The 20,422-nt window shown below is 43.7% G+C and overlaps 2 protein-coding genes across 2 annotated transcripts; one reads left to right on the top strand and one right to left on the bottom strand.

Annotated features, from left to right (window-relative positions):
* Window positions 1–7,440: 7,440 nt before the first annotated feature.
* Window positions 7,441–9,939, top strand: LOC123091400 (DNA-directed RNA polymerases I and III subunit RPAC2). The gene is made up of 3 exons (XM_044512899.1): window positions 7,441–7,699; window positions 9,044–9,120; window positions 9,571–9,939. The coding sequence occupies exons 1-3, from the start codon at window positions 7,599–7,601 to the stop codon at window positions 9,717–9,719; spliced, it is 327 nt and encodes a 108-aa protein (XP_044368834.1). The 5' UTR covers window positions 7,441–7,598; the 3' UTR covers window positions 9,720–9,939.
* A 1,643-nt stretch (window positions 9,940–11,582) lies between these two features.
* Window positions 11,583–16,316, bottom strand: LOC123091399 (uncharacterized protein At4g06598). The gene is made up of 5 exons (XM_044512898.1): window positions 16,023–16,316; window positions 14,972–15,628; window positions 14,006–14,081; window positions 13,786–13,912; window positions 11,583–12,303 (listed from the first exon to the last, which is right to left on the bottom strand). Exons 2-5 carry the CDS (start codon window positions 15,613–15,615, stop codon window positions 12,110–12,112), a joined length of 1,041 nt encoding a protein of 346 aa, XP_044368833.1. The 5' UTR covers window positions 15,616–15,628; window positions 16,023–16,316; the 3' UTR covers window positions 11,583–12,109.
* Between the last annotated feature and the right edge of the window lie 4,106 nt (window positions 16,317–20,422).

The raw sequence follows: 20,422 nt of genomic DNA, 5'->3' as shown, positions 1-20,422 counted from the left end.
TTTCAAAATAAATATTTTCAGTAGGTTCGGTAGGTTGAGGAGCAACTCTTTGCTCTTCTGGTCGGGGTGAAGATACCCCGAACAAGCCCCTCAAAGGATTATTTTCCATAGTAACAAGTGACAGTAAATTTCAGCACACTATATAAATGTTTCCTTACCAAATTCCACCTACCAAAGGCACTTCACTCCCCGGCAACGGCACCAGAAAAGAGTCTTGATGACCCACAAGTATAGGGGATCTATCGTAGTCTTTTTGATAAGTAAGAGTGTCAAACCCAACGAGGAGCGGAAGGAAATGACAAGCGGTTTTCAGTAAGGTATTCTCTGCAAGCACTGAAATTATCGGTAACAAATAGTTTTGTGATAAGGTAATTCGTAACAGGTAACAAGTAACAAAGGTAAATAAGGTGCAGCAAGGTGGCCCAATCCTTTTTGTATCAAAGGACAAGCCTAGACAAACTCTTATATAAAGCAAAGCACTCCCGAGGACACCTGGGAATTACTGTCAAGCTAGTTTTCATCATGATCATATGATTTGCGTTCGTTACTTTGATAATTTGATATGTGGGTGGACCGGTGCTTGGGTACCGCCCTTCCTTGGACAAGAATCCCACTTATGATTAACCCCTCTCGCAAGCATCCGCAACTACGAAAGAAGAATTAAGGTAACCCTAACCATAGCATGAAACATATGGATCCAAATCAGCCCCTTATGAAGCAACGCATAAACTAGGGTTTAAGCTTCTATCACTCTAGCAACCCAGCATCTACTTATTACTACCCAATGCCTTCCCTTAGGCCCAAATCATGGTGAAGTGTCATGTAGTCGACGTTCACATAACACCACTAGAGGAGAGACAACATACATCTCATCAAAATATCGAACGAATACCAAATTCACATGATTACTTATAACAAGACTTCTTCCATGTCCTCAGGAACAAACGTAAGTACTCACAAATCATATTCATGTTCATAATCAGAGGGGTATTAATATGCATTAAGGATCTGAACATATGATCTTCCACCGATAAACCAACTAGCATCAACTATAAGGAGTAATCAACACTACTAGCAACCCACAGGTAACAATCTGAGGTTCCACCTCGAGACGGCGGCACTTCGTCCCGAAAACTTACTTATGATTTTTTTAGGGCAAAAGACACCATATAGCAGAAGATGGGCATCGGGGGCCTACCTAGTGGCCCACGAGGCAGGGGGGCGCCCAGGGGGTAGGGCGCGCCCTCCACCCTCGTGGCTGTTGGGTGGCCCCCCTCTGGTGCTTTCTTTGCCCAATATTTTTAATATATTCCAAAACTTACTTTCATGGAGTTTCAGGACTTTTGGAGTTGTGCAGAATAGGTCTCTAACATTTGCTCCTTTTTCAGCCTAGAATTCCAGCTATCGGCATTCTCCCTCTTCATGTAAACCTTGTAAAATAAGAGAGAAAAGGCATAAGTATTGTAACATAATGTGTAGTAACAGCCCATAATGCAATAAATATTGATATAAAAGCATGATTCAAAATGGACGTATCAAGGAGCTCCAAGGGCCTCTTCGAGTAGATGATAGTCGTGGGTGGGTGAGCCTTCTCATGTAGCTTTCCTTTGATACAAGCACTACAAGCACGATCTTTGGCAAAACTAACATTTGTTAGTCCACGAACATGGTCCCCCTTGAGAAGACTTTGCAAAGTTCTCATATTGACGTGGGCTAAACGGCGATGCCAAATCCATCCAACGTCAACTTTATCCATTAGGCATGTCGCAGTCTTAGTGGGTCGCTCCGAAAATTTAATCACATAAAGACCATTCTCGACATGCCCAACAAAGGCTACTTTAAGAGTCTTGCTCCACAAGAGGGCCACGGTATCAATATCAAAGAAGGTGGCAAAGCCCATGAGTGCAAGTTGACGAACGATAAGTAAGTTGTATGCAAGGGACTCAACAAGCATGACTTTCTCGATCGTGAGATCATGAGAAATGACAACCTTGCCAAGACCCAATACCTTAGAAGATGAAGCATCACCCCGTTCGACATTGGTGGGCATAGATGAAACTTTGTGCACATCCACCACCAAGTCCTTGCTTCCGGTCATATGATTTGTGGCTCCACTATCGAGCAACCATGATCCCCCACCGGAAGCAAACACCTACAAGAGATCAATGCTTGGTTTTAGGTACCCATTTTTTAATGGGTCCTTTGATGTTAGTAACAAGGGTCTTAGGAACCCGGTAGACCATTCAATGTACTCATAAGAAGAACCAACAAATTTGGCATAAACATGCCCATCACTAGCATGGCATAACACATAAGAAGGGTTAAAGTCACCGGCTTTGTTGGAAGGGGTTGCATTGCCCTTCTTGAACTCACCACCCTTCACATTGTTCTTATTCTCCTTAGAAGCACCCTTTCCCTCCTTCTCAAAAGTTTGCTTGAGAGGAGGAGGTTGTTTGGCCTTGTCATTCTTCATCTTATTCTTGGACTTGGGAGCAAACCCAATTCCCTCCTTGCCCACAACTTCCTTTTGATTGCTCAAAAGGTCGTTGAGGTTCTTCTCACCTTGTATACAAGACACAAGGCCTTTCTCAAGTTGCTCCTCCAAGTTGGCATTCTCCTCCACAAGATGTACATGCTCACAACACGGGTTAGTAGCATTTGCATTATAAATTAAAACCATATGAGGAAATGTGGCTTTCTCCTTGGTTAGCTTCACTTGGAGCTGATCATGAGACTCTTTGAGGCTAGCATGAGCACTCTTCAAGGCCTTGTGATCCTTGTCAAGTACATCAAACTGCTCCTTGAGTCTAGCATGGTCAACCCCAAGTTTGGCCTTCTCAGAATTTAGCACACGAGATACAACATGAGCATGATAAAGATCTTTCTTTAATTTAGCATGATCATCGTTGTGTGACTCCTCAAGAGCCAAACGATGACCACACTCTTCCTCAAGCGCATTAGAGAGATCCGATATCTCATCAGCATAGTCACGACTATGCCCTTCCATCTTAGAGATGGTATCTTCGTGAGCCTTGATCAAGTCATTGGCTTCACCAAGTTGTTCCAAGAGAGCAACAAAGTGCTTCTTCACTTTACCCTTGAGCTTACTCATAAAAGACTCAAATTCATTTTCCTCCTCCTTCGTCCCCTCACTTTCATCAATGCAATCCATCAAGGAAGGATTAGTAATGATGGTAGTTTTGATGTTGGGGGTTACCTTGTTGGTGGCTTTAGCCATGAGGCACTTGGCGGTGATGTTCTCGTTGGGTGAATTGAAGAGGGACACACATGGAGTTGTTGCAATGGCAACGGAGGCCATGGCAACCATCTCACCGTCTTCTTCATCATCACCATCCTCATTGTACTCTTCTTGTGCCACCAACCCCTTGGGAGGAGTCTTCTTAGTGACGTTGTTCTTGTTGGGGAAGGACTTTGCCTTGTCTTTTCGGATAAGCTTACCACCATTGTCTTCCCTCTTCTTGTACGGGCAATCCACCACAAAGTGACTCACATTGCCACACTTATAGCATGTCCTCACACGTTGCTTGCCCTTGGCGCCACTTGAGTTTGTTCTTGTTGAAGTTGGGCCTTGTGTTCTTATTGCCCAAAATTGTCGTGAAGCAAGAGCCATGTGCTCGTGATAGGAATATTTGGTGTCTTCAGGGCAATATTCCTCCTCTTCCTCTTCATCCTCTTCTTCCACACTAGCCTTGGCCTTCAAAGCAAGGTTGGGCTTCTTTGATCGTTGAGAACGCAACACCGCATTGTCGGCGGTCTTGTCCAAGATCCTCATTGCAACAAACTCATCCAACACTTCACTTGAAGACAAGGAGTGGAAGTCCGGCCTTTGACGGATGACGGAGGACATGGCCTTATGGTAAGGCATCATGGCCTTGAGAAACTTGCGCTTGATCCAATTGTCATCCGTACCCTTGCTCCCATGATCCCGGATTGAGACCGCGAGAGTGGTTAATCTTCGGTAAAGCTCTCGAGGTTCCTCATCTTCAATCATTGCAAACTCATCGGCTTCATCTTGCACCACTTCAAAGTTTGAGCGTTGAATGCTTGCGCTTCCCTTGTAAATGGAAACAACATGTTGCCATGCTTCCTTAGCCATGGTGAAAGGTCGGAGGTGCACAGTATCTTCAGGAGGAATGGCTTCTTGGAGAATGAAGAGAGCGGACTCATTGAATTGATGACGCGGCTTCTCTAGGAGTGAAGTTGCTTGGGTCGTGCGGGTAGAAACCTTGCTCAATAATTCTCCAAAGATTAGTAGAACTATGATTTAAATGACGTTTTAAAGTGATACACCCAAGAGGCAAAATCCTCATTTTTCACAAGCTTAGGAGGAGGACCAACATGATTCATATGTATGGAGGGAACCGGTCCTCCATAAGTAAGTGGAGGTTCAACATGGGCAAAGATGCCACTCCCACTTCTACCACTAGGCAAGGTAACTTGCTCACTAGTAGCTTCCCCCTTATTGGAGTTAGCATCCGTCACCTTGTTAGCGGGGTCAACCACTTCCAACGGTGTGGTGGATAATTTAAGACCATCAAGAAACTCCTTAAACATGCCTTTGCCCTCGGTCGTCATGGAGGTTTTCAATGTGTCCAAAGCCGCATTGAACTCCTCACAAGAGACCGAGGGTCCCCCATCGGTCGTAGACGAGAACAGATTCACACCAGAGTGCTCCTTCCCTTCGACTGCGGTGTCAACCATACTCGTTGGACGGTAAAGTCCTTAATAAAGAGACGAGGCTCTGATACCAATTGAAAGGATCGATATAGTTGACTAGAGGGAGGGTAGGCAACTAACAATTTTTAGCTTTTCTTTGCCAAATTAAACTTAACATCAAAGTAGGTTGTCTAGATATGCAACAAGGTGAGCAACCTATATGATGCAACAACAACAAGAACACAAGCAAGCAAGGGATACAACACAATATAAGCTTGCACAAGTAAAGGTAAGAGATAACCAAGAGTGGAGTCAGTGGAGACGAGGATGTGTTACCGAAGTTCCTTCTCTTTGAAAGGAAGTATGTCTCTGTTGGAGCAGTGTGGAGGCACAATGCTCCCCAAGAAGCCACTAGGGCCACCATATTCTCCTCACGCCCTCACACAATGCGAGATGCCGTGATTCCACTATTGGTGCCCTTGAAGGCGGTGATCGAACCTTTACAAACAAGGTTGGGGCTATCTCCACGACTTAATTGGAGGCTCCCAACGACACCATGAAGCTTCACCACAATGGAATATGGCTCCGCAATGACCTCAGCCGTCTAGGGTGCTCAAACACCCAAGAGTAACAAGATCCTCAAGGGATTAGTGGGGGAATCAAATTTCTCTTGATGGAAGTGTAGATCATGGCCTTCTCAACCAATCCCTAGAAAATCAACAAGTTTGATTGGTTAGGGAGAGAGGGCGAGAATGGAGCTTTGAGCCACAACGAGCTTGGGGAGGGAAGAGGTAAGTCAACTTAGAGAAGAAGACCTCCTTTTATAGTGGAGGAACCAATCCAATCGTTACCCCCCTTCAGCCAGCACAGAGCGGTACTACTGCTGGTAGCAGCGGTACTACCGCAGAGACTGAGAGCGGAAGCGAAAGAGGAAGAACGAGAGAGAGAAGGAGGGTATGGGCGACACTAGTAGCTATGGTAGCCGTGGTACTACCGCTCATGGGCGGTACTACCGCTGCTGCCGCCGCTACTACTGCCGCACAACCCGACACGAGAAAAGACATCCTCAAATCGAGGCGGTAGCGGTGCCGAACCAGGACGGTACTGCCGCCGATGCACCCAAGTGGTACTACCGCTGAAGGACGGCGGTACTGCCGCTTAAGGACCATGGGCGGTACTATCGCGCTGGCAGCGATACTACCGCTATGTCCTCACAATCTCCACTTCCGTGAAACGACAAACTCCAAGGAGAGGAAAGGAGCTGGGGGTGCAAAAATGAAGTGTACGTGTTGATTCCACCCTAGCCTTTTCATTGCGGACCCCCTCTTGATAGTACGGTGTCTCCTACGACTCAAGTCCACCAAAACCGAAACAAAAGAGACTACACCGTCTTCACTTAAAGTTTCGAATGGAAGGAATCGTCTCGTGCCAATGAATTAATCTCTGAAAAACTCAATGCACACGATTAGTCCGTAAAAGCATTATGATCAATCACCAAAACTAGTTAGAGAGAGACATGCCCTAACAATGTTTACACTGAAGTTGCCATAGTGTTTACACTAAAGTTGTCGTATGACAATTTTAGTTTATAGATCATGGCAATTTTAGTATTTTGAGCATGGCAATTCCAGTACTTTGACCATGAAAATTATTTTTTGTATGAACCATGACAATTTTAAGTGCATGTATTATGGCAATTTTAGTTTATGGTTCATGACAAGTCTAGTTTCTTAATTCTCGTTTTATAATATGTCAAAATTTACTTTTAAAGGTAGAAAAAAAAAATAGCTGAAACATATCACGGCATCTTCAGTGTAAATACCATGACAATTTATGTGCAATAGACATGCCAACTTTTAATCCTCAAAAAATGTCATCAAAACATATCAATATGAGATCTAGTTTCGAAGATCTCGTCTCAACAAATTTAATGATGAACACGGATTTTTAATCAAAATTTTAATTTAAGAGATAAAACTTTTTAAAAACTGGAAATCCAAAAAGATTCTCACGCAAGCGCTCATATACACGCGCATACACTCACCCCTATGAACGCACACACGCACACCCTACCCCTATGAGCACCTCCGACGGACTGAGTCGGCATATCATCTTGCAATTTACTAAGTCACCATAGGCACCTCGTCATCGACGGGAACGTCTCCTCCCACTAAATGCGCATCGCCGGAAATTCTGAAGTAAATCCAGAAATAAATACGAGCACCAGGACTTGAACCCTGGTGGGCTGGGAATACCACAGTCCCTCTAACCATCCAATCACAGGCTGGTTCACGGCAATCTGTTTGCTTTAGAGACGTGTGGTGCGCCTTCCTTCCTACCACATGTGTGGCAGTTATCGACGTCCAAAAAATAAGGTAGTGCTGACATCATAATTAGATGTGAGGTATTATCTCACATCTAGATATGACAGAGACGGACCCTTAAATTTTTTGGCAGGATTTGCTGTGGTTGCAAACTGAAGTTGTCATTTTTGTGACAGTATAAATTGGCATAAAAATCGTTTGATTTGAAAACTAAAGTTGACATTCCCTCGGGCAAACATCAGCCAAATAGCATTACCGTCAAATTTTGTCTAGTTTCATCTAAACCGTGTTTGGCATGTTTGAAATAAGGAAATAAGGGATTTTTGTATGCTAGTTTTGGATGGATGGCGTCAGACTGACCGTTCAAGCTTCAAACAGGGGCGTCAGTTTCGGGTGTTCCCTTGGAGATGCCCTAAATCTCGAATTAGTGAATCCATCGTACCCCTCCATCCAACGGTGCAGAGACAGTTCCTGCTACCTCACAAAATTGCCACCCAGCCACAGCACCCCCCGCCCCGCCGCCGCCGCCTCTAACCACCTGCACCTCCCCGTGCCAGAAATTCTTTCTCCGTACCCGTCGATTCGCGGGAGGCAGCCATGGAGCACGGTTCGGTGGCGGATTCGAGCGCGTCGACCTTCTCCATCATGGAGGAGGATCACACCCTCGCCAACTCCGTCAGATTTGTCCTCAACCAGGAGTGAGTGACGTTTCTCCATCCTTTTCCGCTTCCCCTTTTATAAAAGAATCCATCTCTATGTGTGCGGTATTGCTGATTCTACGGCGGAACCGTGGACGCATGATTAGAGAAGAGAAATAGTGTTCTCGTGTTAGTGCTAGACTGTTGGTTGTTTCTAGCTTCTTGCAATGTTCGATACAGAGTACACAGATAGGCATGGATTTGTGGTGGGATTATGCCAATTTTAGTGAGAAGCTTGTTTGGAACAGAGCAATTGAGCATCCGGATGAACAGGAACCGCGAATAATATACCATCTGCTGGCCAAGGCTTTGATCTTTGGTGCATGCCATGGGAGTAATGTGCTGCAACGGGGGCAAGATGGCCAAGTTTGCATCCTTTCTAGGACCATGATCACTGTGCCAATGATTCTTTCTTATTTTTATCCCGGAACCGTGAAACCTAACATGCATGTCCCAACCGATACCGGTAGGAATGTTCGCACCAAAATAGCCTAGACACATGTCATCGGTCAAAGCGCTGTGCGGCACGGTCAGAGGGTCTGGGTTGAGTATAGGACAAAAGCGAGTCACTTAATTTACTTCCGGGATCTGGATGTTATGTTTCATAATTCCGGGGTTTAACCTTTGGATTAGTTCCAGGATATGTGAAGTTCTATACTCTTTTCAAATCAATTTTCCGGGTTGGAAGATAAATACTCTAGTTTCCCCTACTTTGTTTTCGTCACCCGAGACTAAGAGAGTGAAACGAAAAGCTTTAGGCCATACGAGGAAGCAACCATCTTGGTCTGTTTGGTATAATTGTCAACATGGTGTTGATTTGGTCATATATTTGCATTATCGTCTTAGTTGCTGCAAAATGTAAGTGCATAGTAAGTCTATATGGACTAAGATTAGACTACCAAACATCTTGGCGCATGTTGATAAAACTCAGGTACTTGCTCAGCATAGCATCTTCTTTTCCTCACGGTGTACCACCTTAATGAAACTAACCTGATGTTACTGAATGGATTTAATGAATTTTCTGTTAGCATTATGCTCAGCAGATAACACTTCGATTTTCCAATTCAATGTGTCAAGGGGGCAACTAGTTCAAATTTAATTCTAATAAAAGAAGTCATATATGATTTCCAAGTGGAACTCTGAATATCTGTAATTAGAAGTCGTTGTTTTGCTTAACTGTTTGGTGGCATTAGAGTATGCAAAAAGGTGAACGTTTTCTGTTATACTTCTATCGGAAGCTAAAACCTTACAAATACAATTTGATGTCCAGATACTAGAAACAAACATGAATATGTCTGTTCAAGATCCTCATTCTCTCTTTCTGGTTTCATCTTCTACTCACAGCCCAAGGGTAGCATTTTGTGGATATAGCATCCCTCATCCTGCTGACAACAAAGTCAACATAAGAGTTCAGACTACAGGTACTGTATTGTGTCATATGATCTTGATATTTTATGTGTTAATCCCTGTGGATTTAACTGTTGCTTTTTTGCATGCTGTATGTTGATTAAATTTGAAGAATCACATCCTATCTGCTACTTCCTACAGTTGTGTCTCGAGTAGGTAGTTGGTATTCTAATAGCTAGTATTTGTAAATCTATCTTCATACCGGGTGTTCCAATGTGTTGGGTAGCTTATTAGGTCGTCTTTCCTTTACAAATCGTACATCTAGATATCAGATAATATTGTTGCTTCCATGGTGTTGGTAGGCACAGCTAGATTGATGTTTCTGTTTGGATTAAATTCAATTCCAATACCAGAACTATCAATGCTGTCTCATTGCCCACTAACCACTTCTCAGTTTCACTATTCGTCTAATCCCCTGAAGAAAGCGCTCACGCTATTCTGATGTGTCTTTGTTGTGCTATCAGGAGATCCAGCAAAGGATGTAATGAAAGATGCTTTACAGGACTTGATGGTGATGGGCCAGCATGTTAGAGGGACTTTTGACAAAGCAGTGGCTGATTTTAAATCAAAGATGCCTGCAGAACAAATGGATGTTGATTTGAATCAGCAATGAAATTATCTGGAGCCCCTCATCGGGAGCAATACAATATGTGTAACTAGTTTATCGTTGGAATGCGGGTTAGTTGCGATTTCTGCCATTTGAGGTGTCTATGGGTCATGTCCGGACATTGTCTTTAGAGAAGTATGTACTGTTACCGAGTTCCTTTGTTGAACACTGGAGTGTTGGAGTTTGTTATGAATTTATTAATTCAATCTCCAAGAAGGTTTTTAAAGGTGGTCCAAACACTCTGGAATTGGATTCAGAATCACAAATGGCACAAGAGCAATCAACGTGAAAACTCTTGGCACTCTTTGGATTGCAGGAATTTCATAAGATCCTTTCTGTAAGATTCCAGCCTCAGGAATTGCAGGCTCTTTGGATCTTAAAAATGATGGTACGATCCTTTCTGTAAGATTCCAGCCTCTGGAATCTCAGGCTCTCTGAATCTTAAAAATGATGGTACCAATTTCATATGGATTTTGCCTCTAATCGATTTAATTTAGTTGATGCCTAAATTTCTTAGGAATTTTTGTTTCACTGTGATGTCATGTGTTTGCTGTTTTGCTCTTGAATGTCTGTGATTTTCATTTCTACGGCCCTATTAATTCTACTCGTATATAAAAAGCAAGTGTTTTCTTTCCTCCCCCTCGGTGGCTAGTGTAAACTCTTCATGCCGACACATGCAATCCAAACAATTCAAAAAAAAAAAAAACTCCATACCGCTCTGGTGGCCGATGGCGAGGAGGGGAATCCAGGTGCCTTCACTCCAACTAATAGTTTAGGTTAGGGTTTTTAGTCCTCACGGATGCAGCGCTCGGGAAGATAGTAGCACTTTGTCTTCGAGTTTGTTTTACGGGTTTCGATACTCCTTGAGTTCGTCCATCTAGACATAATCGATGAAGCTCCGATGTAGATTCTTGACGTCTCTTTAGGGCGATGAGGTTACGGTTTCTCGTTGTGCATGCGTGATGACGAGATTTGGTGTCGGCTGCTTTAGATATACTCAAGGGTTCAGGTGATTACTGCGGTTCCGGGACGCTGGTCCTTAGGGGCATGTGCACAAAGTCTTCCCGGCCAGTTTCGGTAGGGGAGCGGCAACATCAACGTGTCGGCAGCTCATTCTAGCGCTGGTAGTGGTTATTCCGTGGTCTAGAGACTTCGATGTAATTTTTATAATGTTTGAGGTGCTTTGTACTTGTGATAAACTTTATAATAGATTGGATCTTTTCACAAAAAAATGCAAAGAAAATGTATGCAGATGAAACTTGCCCCTTTTGTCTATTTAATTCGCCATGAATTTGAAGTTGAACTCAGGTGCTGTACTTTTAAAACACATCACGTCCACCATTTTCGCAATTTTCAGAGAATTTGTTGCCCAAAGTAGAAGTTGATTGCACGAGTTCACCACAAATGGTGATTACATATCCTGAGCATGTCGCCATCTAGCTTGCTTTCCAGACCAAATGCATATAACAACCTTTTAAGGGCAACCACTCAGACTATGTGGGTCATCTTTCACATTTTTCGAAGTTTAAATCGTGGCAACAACCTCAAGGTGGTAGCGGCGATGGCATGCTGGAATAAGGTTTCTTCGATTTTTTTCTTCCTACGTTGTATCTTGCTTATCTAAATAAAACAGTTTTGTGTTCTAAAAATTTGCCCTCGTGAAGCTCCGCCAGCGCATATATGTATATAACCCTTTCACATTTTGCAAAGTTTAAAACGCAAGCACAGCCATACTGGCGTGCAAAATATACGAGTAACTGTTCCCAAATGAGATAAATCTACTCACAAGAAGTGTATCAAATGAAACGAGATGGCATAACTTACAGAATTTCACAGTGAAGTTGCAGCATGTCAACACCAAGTCACAACTCTGGATAATGCTAATACTTTATTTGCACTACCTTATTGAATCACCAACGATAAAACAAATGAGTTCTCAAGGATGTGGCACATTTAAAAGCATCCGTATCAGATGCTAACTAGTGCTCCACATTCCACTGACAAAGCAATGCAGACTATGGCTAAGATGCATGAAGAAGACAACATAGAGAAACAAGACCACGGGAACAAATTAGAACCCTAGGATCCGAAATGGTACAGGGATGCACGAACAGCATCCAGAGCTACAAATAAAACACTAAACACCTCCGACTGGTCGAGCATCAACAATGGCAGTGAGCTGAGGATGACCACCAGGTGCATATTCCCAAAGAATGAAGATCAGATCCACAGTTATTAGCCTTTCCAGAGTTATTCACCAAGTGATAGGGGCACAATTCCAAATGTGCTGCTCCTTTCCCGATGCATTCCTTTAAGGATTCTTGACGCGAATTCACAGCCACAAAAGAGTGGTCTAGGAGTGGTTTGGAACTCACGAGAACAAAAGGCTGAAAGAACTAAGTACGAAGAGGCCCAGAGACAGCGTCACGCCCAGAGTTGGGGTCTTTGTGTTTCAAAGACATGCTTGCAAACTGTGAGTCAAGGTCTCTGCTGTTACTACGAGCAAGAGTAGGAGGCTGTGGTGGCTGTTGCTGCTGCTGATACAATGACCTGAGACGACCGATTTCCCGCTCAAACATCTCCTGTTGAACTGCAATATGGGAGTATAATAACAGTCAGACCATTTCATTTTTCTTAATTTTTAGCAGAACAAAATCTCATGGCAGGGTGTTCAGCTTTGAGTAAATAAACTTAATACCCCAATCAAGGTTTTCGAGTCGAAGAGTCGTTCTGGGGTAGCGACTCTTGAAAGTCGACCCTGCAGTTGCGACTTCAACCTTGTAGTTACAACTCGATGCGACTAGTCGTTTGACTCAAAAACAGTGAACCCAATTAAACTGAATCTTGTGCAGAAGATGTTCGTACAATCTGATAATATCTCACTAAGGCTACGTTTGGCACTGAGGTGGATTATGATATATTGATAATCCAGCTTCTACAGCTGGTTTCTGCCTATTTTTTGTTAACTGCAAACTGAGCCTAAGGCAGCAATCTCTCAACTTCTTTTAGAAAATTAAGCTCCTCAGGTTACCAATGAGTTTCTTAGCTAGCAATTTCTCACTATCTTAGGCATGAAAGCCACGAAAAGTAAGCATACACAAACCACATGAAATAGAACCACTAGCATGTTGAGTATGATTTGAATGGACACATGCGCTATATGAATCGTATGCATGAATATACAGAAGCTTAACTTGAAATATCATAAGAATATATTTGTGCATTTAGAATTTCAGCAATCGATGGTTCCACCAGTTTTGTCCATGACACATGATATGTTCAAGAAATTATCAAAGAACTATGGACTATTTGTATCCTCTACAAAGCTTGGCTAAGGTCCCAAACGTGCCTACTAAGGCCATGCTGCAACTTTAGCTTGGATAAGTGGTAGGTAATTTTGTTTCATGCCTTGCAAACTTCAAGGTTCATTAGGTCTTTGAAGGATAAAACAAATAGTAGTCGCCGTTTGAGTTCACTTAAAACATGATTGTTGGATATCAAACTTTTATGAGGATGCTTCAGCCTAAAGTTCAACCATAGACTTCTTACAGACAATGACAAGACATTTCTCCAGAATTTGAGCACCATCGATATTTAACAGTAGTTCGTATTTCTCCTGTCCACAAGACATTGTATAGACAATTCTAAACTTATTTATGCCTGTACCCATTACTTAGACTTTTCACTGAGAAGACAGTATAGTGTAAACTGTAAAGAGATCTCTTCAGAATTTGAACACCATCCACTAGTTTCATATTTCTCCTCTCCAGAAGATATTTTAATTTTATAGAAAACAAACTTGCTTATGCATGTACCCAACTACTTGGTTGACCCTCAATCTTACCTAAGAAACTCATGTTACTGGTCCTCATTAACGTCACAGAAAGTAGAACGCCCCAACCTTTTTTTACAAAGTATATGAATAGAACATCAAAATGGTATCTCTAAAGTTCACTGAAGAGTTGCATTTGAATAATTTTTTAGTGAAATTTAATGCAATAGTAAAAAAAAATTGATGGGGAGAAGAACTCCAAAATAAGAAGGAAAAAAAAATACAGGTGGGCATACTTACCACGTTTAATTACTTGCTCCTGTGCTATACTCTCCAGCCTTTGCTTCAAGGCTTTGTTTTCCAAGTCTAGCATTATATTTTGTTGAGTAAGAAACTCCATTTCAGCAGACACTTCTATCCCTTCTGACTGCATTATTCAGACATAAAAAAATTCTGTTTGTCAAATTCAACACTGCATTGTGGAACAGAAACTTTTTTTTTTTTTTTGCAGTGAGCTCACCTGTAATGATTGGACTTTACCCTCAAGCTCGGCAATATACTGGAGTTTTCGAACACGAGACCTTTGAGCATATTGCCTGCAAGCAATGTTGGTAGAAAATATTAGATGCATTAAAGTATGGAAATGTTTAACCATGCTATTACGACTTGCAGATTGGGAATCTTGACATATATATATGTACACTAATTAAAATTAAAAAAATCTGATAAACCATAGTGCCTTAAGTCCAATCTAACTAGTATATAAGTAGTTGTGCAATTGCAATGTCCGTACCATTGTCCATTAAGGATTTACAATTATATATATGAGCATGTCTGATTTAAGACTCATAAAGTTGAGTTGCAATTTTACAAGGAAGAATATTCAAATGTTGTTTTACATTTATGTTGCCAGAGGATACTATCCATTCTGTCAGGTGTGACCACAACTAATGTGTGAAATAAGTACATATTTGCACTATCCTATCAGGTGTGAGCATCGGTGGTGGAGGGGGGAATGACATGGGCCAGGGCTGCCCTCATGTTTCCTAAGTGCATGTATACCATCTTGGCAATCCTTAAAATCCAAGGAATTCTCTAGTATTGCATACTTTGGGCCCTCATTAATATTGTTAAAATGTTCGATTCATTTGGCAGCCCTCTAACTTTAGTTCCTTGCTCCACCACTGGTGAGCATAATCAAATGCGCCACACGACTATACAGAATTATTAAAGGACTACATTGCTTGCTTTATCACGTTGAACTTCAGAATAGCAAAACCAGCAGAGCGTATTCTGATTTTAAAATATAAGCTAACCGACAGCAAAGGGCTGGCCCTGCTGTATGTGGTCAAAATTTAAGTAAATGGATAGCACTCTCTGGCTATCGTCGTTAATGATTCTCAATTGTAAAATTTCAGAACACAGATAAGTGTTGGCACTTGGCAGTGATGGCATGGATGCAATCATGCAGCAGAAGTATACTCACTGTTTAGCACGCTTGGTGTCCGCCTCCGATTGTGCATACTTTGGCAGCACACCCTCCTTCCTCTCTGCCCCAAGTTCATCAAGAGCTCTTTTGTCCATGGCATGTTCATGATCCCTCGACGCACTCAGTGGCCCGTGATGCCCACCCAGCTTCTCCCTCACCAGCACCGGCGGCCCTGGCCTGTAACCTGCCAAATTCGGCATGCCTTGTTCCCATGGCCGGCCCTGCGGCCTCCCGTATGAGCTTGGCTTGGCATAGTACTCCTGCACGCCACCCCATGGGGCAGCCTGCCCACCTCCCCCCATCTCCTCAAAACCATTGGCAAATGCGCCAGAGGCAGCGCTTCCGTCGAACAGAGCAAAAGAGTCGCTCGACGACCTGCGGTGTCCCGCGCGGCGCACGGGCGTCTCAGGCTCGTCGAGCAGGTCGTCAAGCCACGACGGCTGCTCCTCAATGATGCTCTCAGACGACGTGCGCTGGTGATGCCCATGGCCGTGGCCATGGCCAAAGCGGTGGTGCGTGGCGCCCTGTGGCCGGGCGATCGGGCCATGGTCTGCGTACGGGGACGGCGACGCTGCCGTCGGGAACGGGCTACGCGGCGGCAGCAGCGCCTGCTTCTGGAGTTTCGCGTTCGCCATCATCATCTGCTCGACCAAACTGCGCACAACAAAGAGCACATCTGTGAGATTTGAGCAAATTTAACACTAAACTAACACGAAATTGCATCGAATCGAGGCGGTCCAATTCACAGCTCTACCCACAGATCTCAGCAAACGACATGAAAAAACAATTTTGCTTGTGTTCTTCTACGGCAAATTCGCGTCAAAGATTCGAATTTGCTTCGACCGCAAGCATCCAATTGTGCCACGAAGTGGTCAAGATCCGAGGTCCACATAAAGGACCGAACTGGAGGATGTCAATTGGACGAAGAAAACGCAGCAGAAACAAACACGCATCGAAACAGCACGGCACAGATCGAGGCGGATCAAGAAGAGCAAGGCCGCACCAAGAATCGCAGAGAGAAACAACCAAAAAAAACAAAAATACTCACCAATTCGGCCGCGACTCTTCCGACCGCCCCACCCCAGATTTGCCGCAGCAAAACCCTCGCACTAATCCACAGTTATTCGTATTCGTTGGAGCTAATCTTCGGGGGATTAGAGCTTGCGGCGAGGAGGGGGGCGAGGGAGGGGGGGGAGGAAGAGTAGGAGACGAATGGAGAAATTGTATAGTACTGAGGGGAGAAAAAAACAATTAAATAGTGCCTCGCTAGTGTTTTAATATTGCGGCAGCGACAAGAAATTGGTTTGCATAAACTTTGATGAACGTCCGCCGTCGGATTGAGAGGCCCAACGGTGCCGAGAAATCTGGTGAGAATTATTGTCTTCTATGAGGGGAAGCAGGTGGCCGGTACTAGCGGCGAGAGATGTAAACGCTGTGGGTACCCAAGGTGTGCCTACGTCAATTTTTGCTTATTTATGTGACCCATTTTTTCTTTTTGCTTATTATCCATGTGACCCAAGTTTCACACCCTAGAAAATTTGTGCAAAGAAGCGCAAAATTTCGGAGAAACTCAGATAAGGCTTTACAATAGTTTTGATTTGTTCCGGTGCTTATAGTTGTCGTTGGACGGTCTACGGACCTGATTCCTGTTACTTTTGGTGTCCGTGCCGACGCAAATGAGACTCAAATTTGGGCCGGGAATGGGTCGACAGCGGACGAAAAGCGGACGCGCATCCATTTGGGCCGGCACGTTGGGCCCATTTTTCTGTCCGCGGCGATCCAAATGGACACGGACGGACGAAATGGGTCGGCGTGTTGGGGTTACTCTTTGGTTTGTTTTTCATGAATATATTGTGGTGTTGCATGTTTCCTTGAACCAAAGGGGTATTGCATTTGCTAGCAGGACACATTTGAACCATACACAACATACACGGGAGACATCAATCCAAGAGAAGAGCAAGAAAAGAGAAAGAAATGATGTGCATGAGCTAGCAGTGGAGCTGGTGCATGTGGCAGAAACGCGGCGTTGTTGTTTAAGTGCAGCCCATATTGGGTAGTGGGGGCAAACAGAAAACAGAAAAACAACTCATGCCACCAGCCGGACAGCTCAGGATCCAGCTGCGACCACAACACCATCTGCTGCTGTCGTGCTGTCTTTATTCCACCCTCCCGTTTTTCTCTCTCTACTACTTGCCCTCGTGGCTGCCTTTTTCTTTTCATTTTACACCTTGTGGCTTGCTGCGTTGATCCTTCGGTCCTTTCTCTCGTGTGATCACCCTCGTTGCCCAATTTGGGTGAAGGACAAAAAAGAAAAAGGCTCTTTTCCGCTAGCTACAAAAATTGTGTGGCTGTATAGTTATAATATAAATTGTTTTGATTAAATTGAGTCTTTTTCGAATGAAATTGAGTCAACTTCAATTGCGTACTATCTTTTTTTTTCTTTTTGGACACCACTATTGACTCGCCCACCCAACCTTGTCTTCATCGGTGCCATCGTCTCCGGCTCATTGTGCACAGTGATCGGCGCTGAATTAATTGCTCTATCTATCACTTCTCATGGGATCTAATAATCCTCCATCATCGCCATCTCACTCCAACGAGCTCCCTTCCAAGTTTTTTGAGGTCGCCACACCCATCATCGTCGGTTCTGCCTCACGATCCTCTAAAGTCCCCCCCCACCCCCCCCGGTGGCACACTACTTTGATGTCATCATCATTGTCGTCTCATCGTTGGCGCTTCTGCCTTGCAGTCGACCTGCAAATGTGGTTGACATCAAATGTGTGTTAAAGAAAATATCATTAGATGAATACGAACACATGAAAAAGGCACATATGTTTGTTTGGATGCAAGAAAAAGAACAACTGTTCTTATCTGTTTTTTCTTCTTCTTAATATTGCTTTAATTTCCTTCTTCCTTGGGACGCTAACGCATAGATCTTCATCCATGAGTTTAGATTTGTGGTTGCCAGGTTGGGGTAACTATCAAGGATGGCCAAGGGGGGACTATGGATATGTGAGATTGATATTTTCAGAAGCCTGGAGTACATTACTTAATGAAGTATATGTGGAACCACGTTGAAAATCATTGAATTTTAGGTTTGAATTATGCACTCCAAATAAATTTTGTGTTCAAACTATGTATTTCTTTTCAATTAATATTTATTGTGTGTTTAAATTTAGTATTATTTGTATTGGTACTGTATGAAATCATAGAGCATGTGTTTGCATAGATTTAAGGTTCGTAAATCGAGGTTGTGGTTGCATAGACGGTCATAAGGGGTGGCCGGCTCCTGTGGCGGACATTTAGGAGGTCATATTTGTCCAGTCCAGTTGAAGATGCCCCGACTAGTTTGAATTTTCTTTGGCTCTTCTTTGTGTTTGTGATCTAGCGGTTACTTCTTAGCAGAAGCCAAAGCTGTTTGATGTACCCTCGATAGTGCACTACTCTGCTAGTCCGCCGACCAGGTGGTCGTAAGAACCAGCAATCTGGATATGGATATGTCTCCAGTAATATGCGGATGATCAACCATCGTCAAGACATGTGAAATTCAGAAAAGAAAACATCGAAGAAGAAAATATGCTTTAAGTTTGGTGGAGGACACATGGGTCTAACCAGATGGAAAATAAGGGCATCTTCAAAGAGGTAATCGTCTGCAAATGTGTGGACCATGCTGCGCAGCTTGTCATCCAATGTTGTTGCATCGGTCCTTAGACTAGTCCGCTTGTCCATTTTCCCGCAAACCAGAAGCAAACTAGGGGCTTTGCAGAAGTCACGACCATCGCCGCATAGGACTACGACACCCCCGACCCACCCAGAACCACACCCGAACCATTCGTCTCCATCCCTTTCCCTTTTCTATGCATCCACTTCCTTCCCCTCTGACATCGTCGATGTACCACCCCAGCCGCCCGCCAAGCCCTTATTGGTTGCCCACGACCTCCGTCTCTCCACCTGGTCACCATGCTGCTTTGCCTATGCCTCTTGTTAGTTCACTTCATAGGTACCATCCGCCCCTGTGGGGTTCAACACGCCGGCAAGTGTTTGGAAAGATGCCCGTGCTAAATTATGTGTCTCTTATTTGAAGCAATGCATTCGACATGGAGTACATGTACAAGCACTAAGTTGAGTCATTTGACGAGGAGGATTATGCGAATGAAACGGCAATGATGCAGGTGGTTTTTGCGGATGAGGAGCGTGCAGAAGGGCATGTTCACGATTTTAAGGGATCGATCAAGGGTCATCGAGTGTTGTATCTAAACAAGGCACGAGGCATCTGACGCGGATGGACGGCTATTTGCCCCCGATGCCCTATTTATGCTTTTGGATGCGGAAGAATGTCTTCGATCACCTCTACAAATGGTGTTCGGTCCTACAATGACTCCTTCATCTTGAAGAAGGATGTCGTAGAAAGATTTGCATTCTCTGGTTAGAAGTGCACGACTACATTGAGAATGCTTGCATAGGGCATAACCACAAATTCATGGGACGAGTACTGTCAAAGTGTCATCTCAAGACATCAGGGAATCAAGGATACCATGTATTTTTGTTTTCAGCTGAGCTAAAACGCTCTGGATTCCTTGGGTAAATGATCACATGTGCACAAGGATTTTTATATAGGTTCAGGACGCCATTGATAGTGCAGAACCCCACGTCTTGTTCTTTATTGATATGAAAATGGGGGATTACAAGTACTAGAGTGTTACAGTAGTGCTCGGGGTGTCTAAGTGGAGGTGCTCGGGTTCCTAGTGTAAGTACCCGAGCACTGCTTCTCTCTTCCCCTAGGCTAGATGAACACGTCTTTCTCGTGTTGCTTGTAGTGTGTGAAGTAGAGCTAGCTAGTATGACTAGATGAACTTGTCTTTTGAAATGGCCACAGACTCCCCTTATATAGGCCTAGAAGGTACCACAACGACTGGTTTAGCTTGTATGAAACAGTTACAAAAATAAGTGGGCGCTTGCCCTACATATTTACAACTTTTCTTCGGTCTTTGCAGGCGATAAGCTATGCAACTTGTCGGGTACTCGAGTGCTTCTGATGGCCGTCCAGGATCGTGGGTCCCTCCAGTCATCGCCTTTCTTGATGTGACGCAAAGCGCCGCCTCCCTTAGTCAAAATGGTGGTTGAGTCCTATCGCTCTCACCTGACCCGATAAGGCCTTGATGACCCACAAGTATAGGGGATCTTGATGGTCTTCGAGGGAAGTATTTCAACCCAATTTTAGTGAAAGAGTATTTATATGTCTTAGCAGTTAAGTTGTCAATTCAACCACACCTAAAGAGATAAATTGCTCGTGACGATTTTATTAGTAACAAATAATATGATAGTAACAGTGATAGAGTAGCAGTAGTAGAAACAGTAACAAGTTTGCAGATTAGTAGCAAAGCATGACAGTAGTAAACGTAACAGAAACTATTGTAGTAAAAGCGTAGGCATGGGGTAAGTTAATGG

Source organism: Triticum aestivum, chromosome 4B (genome assembly GCF_018294505.1).
Source record: "Triticum aestivum cultivar Chinese Spring chromosome 4B, IWGSC CS RefSeq v2.1, whole genome shotgun sequence".
Taxonomy (NCBI): domain Eukaryota; kingdom Viridiplantae; phylum Streptophyta; class Magnoliopsida; order Poales; family Poaceae; genus Triticum; species Triticum aestivum.
This window is presented reverse-complemented; position numbering and strand designations above follow the sequence as displayed.

Excerpts from the sequence above, each read along its gene's own strand:
- LOC123091400 (XM_044512899.1), top strand. The coding sequence starts at position 7,599 with ATGGAGCACGGTTCGGTGGCGGATTCGAGCGCGTCGACCTTCTCCATC. Across the intron at positions 7,700-9,043 it reads AGATTTGTCCTCAACCAGGA|CCCAAGGGTAGCATTTTGTG; the intron begins GTGAGTGACGTT and ends TTCTACTCACAG. Across the intron at positions 9,121-9,570 it reads CATAAGAGTTCAGACTACAG|GAGATCCAGCAAAGGATGTA; the intron begins GTACTGTATTGT and ends TTGTGCTATCAG.
- LOC123091399 (XM_044512898.1), bottom strand. The coding sequence starts at position 15,615 with ATGATGATGGCGAACGCGAAACTCCAGAAGCAGGCGCTGCTGCCGCCG. Across the intron at positions 14,082-14,971 it reads GACACCAAGCGTGCTAAACA|GCAATATGCTCAAAGGTCTC; the intron begins GTGAGTATACTT and ends CATTGCTTGCAG. Across the intron at positions 12,304-13,785 it reads GGAGCAAGTAATTAAACGTG|TTCAACAGGAGATGTTTGAG; the intron begins GTAAGTATGCCC and ends CCCATATTGCAG.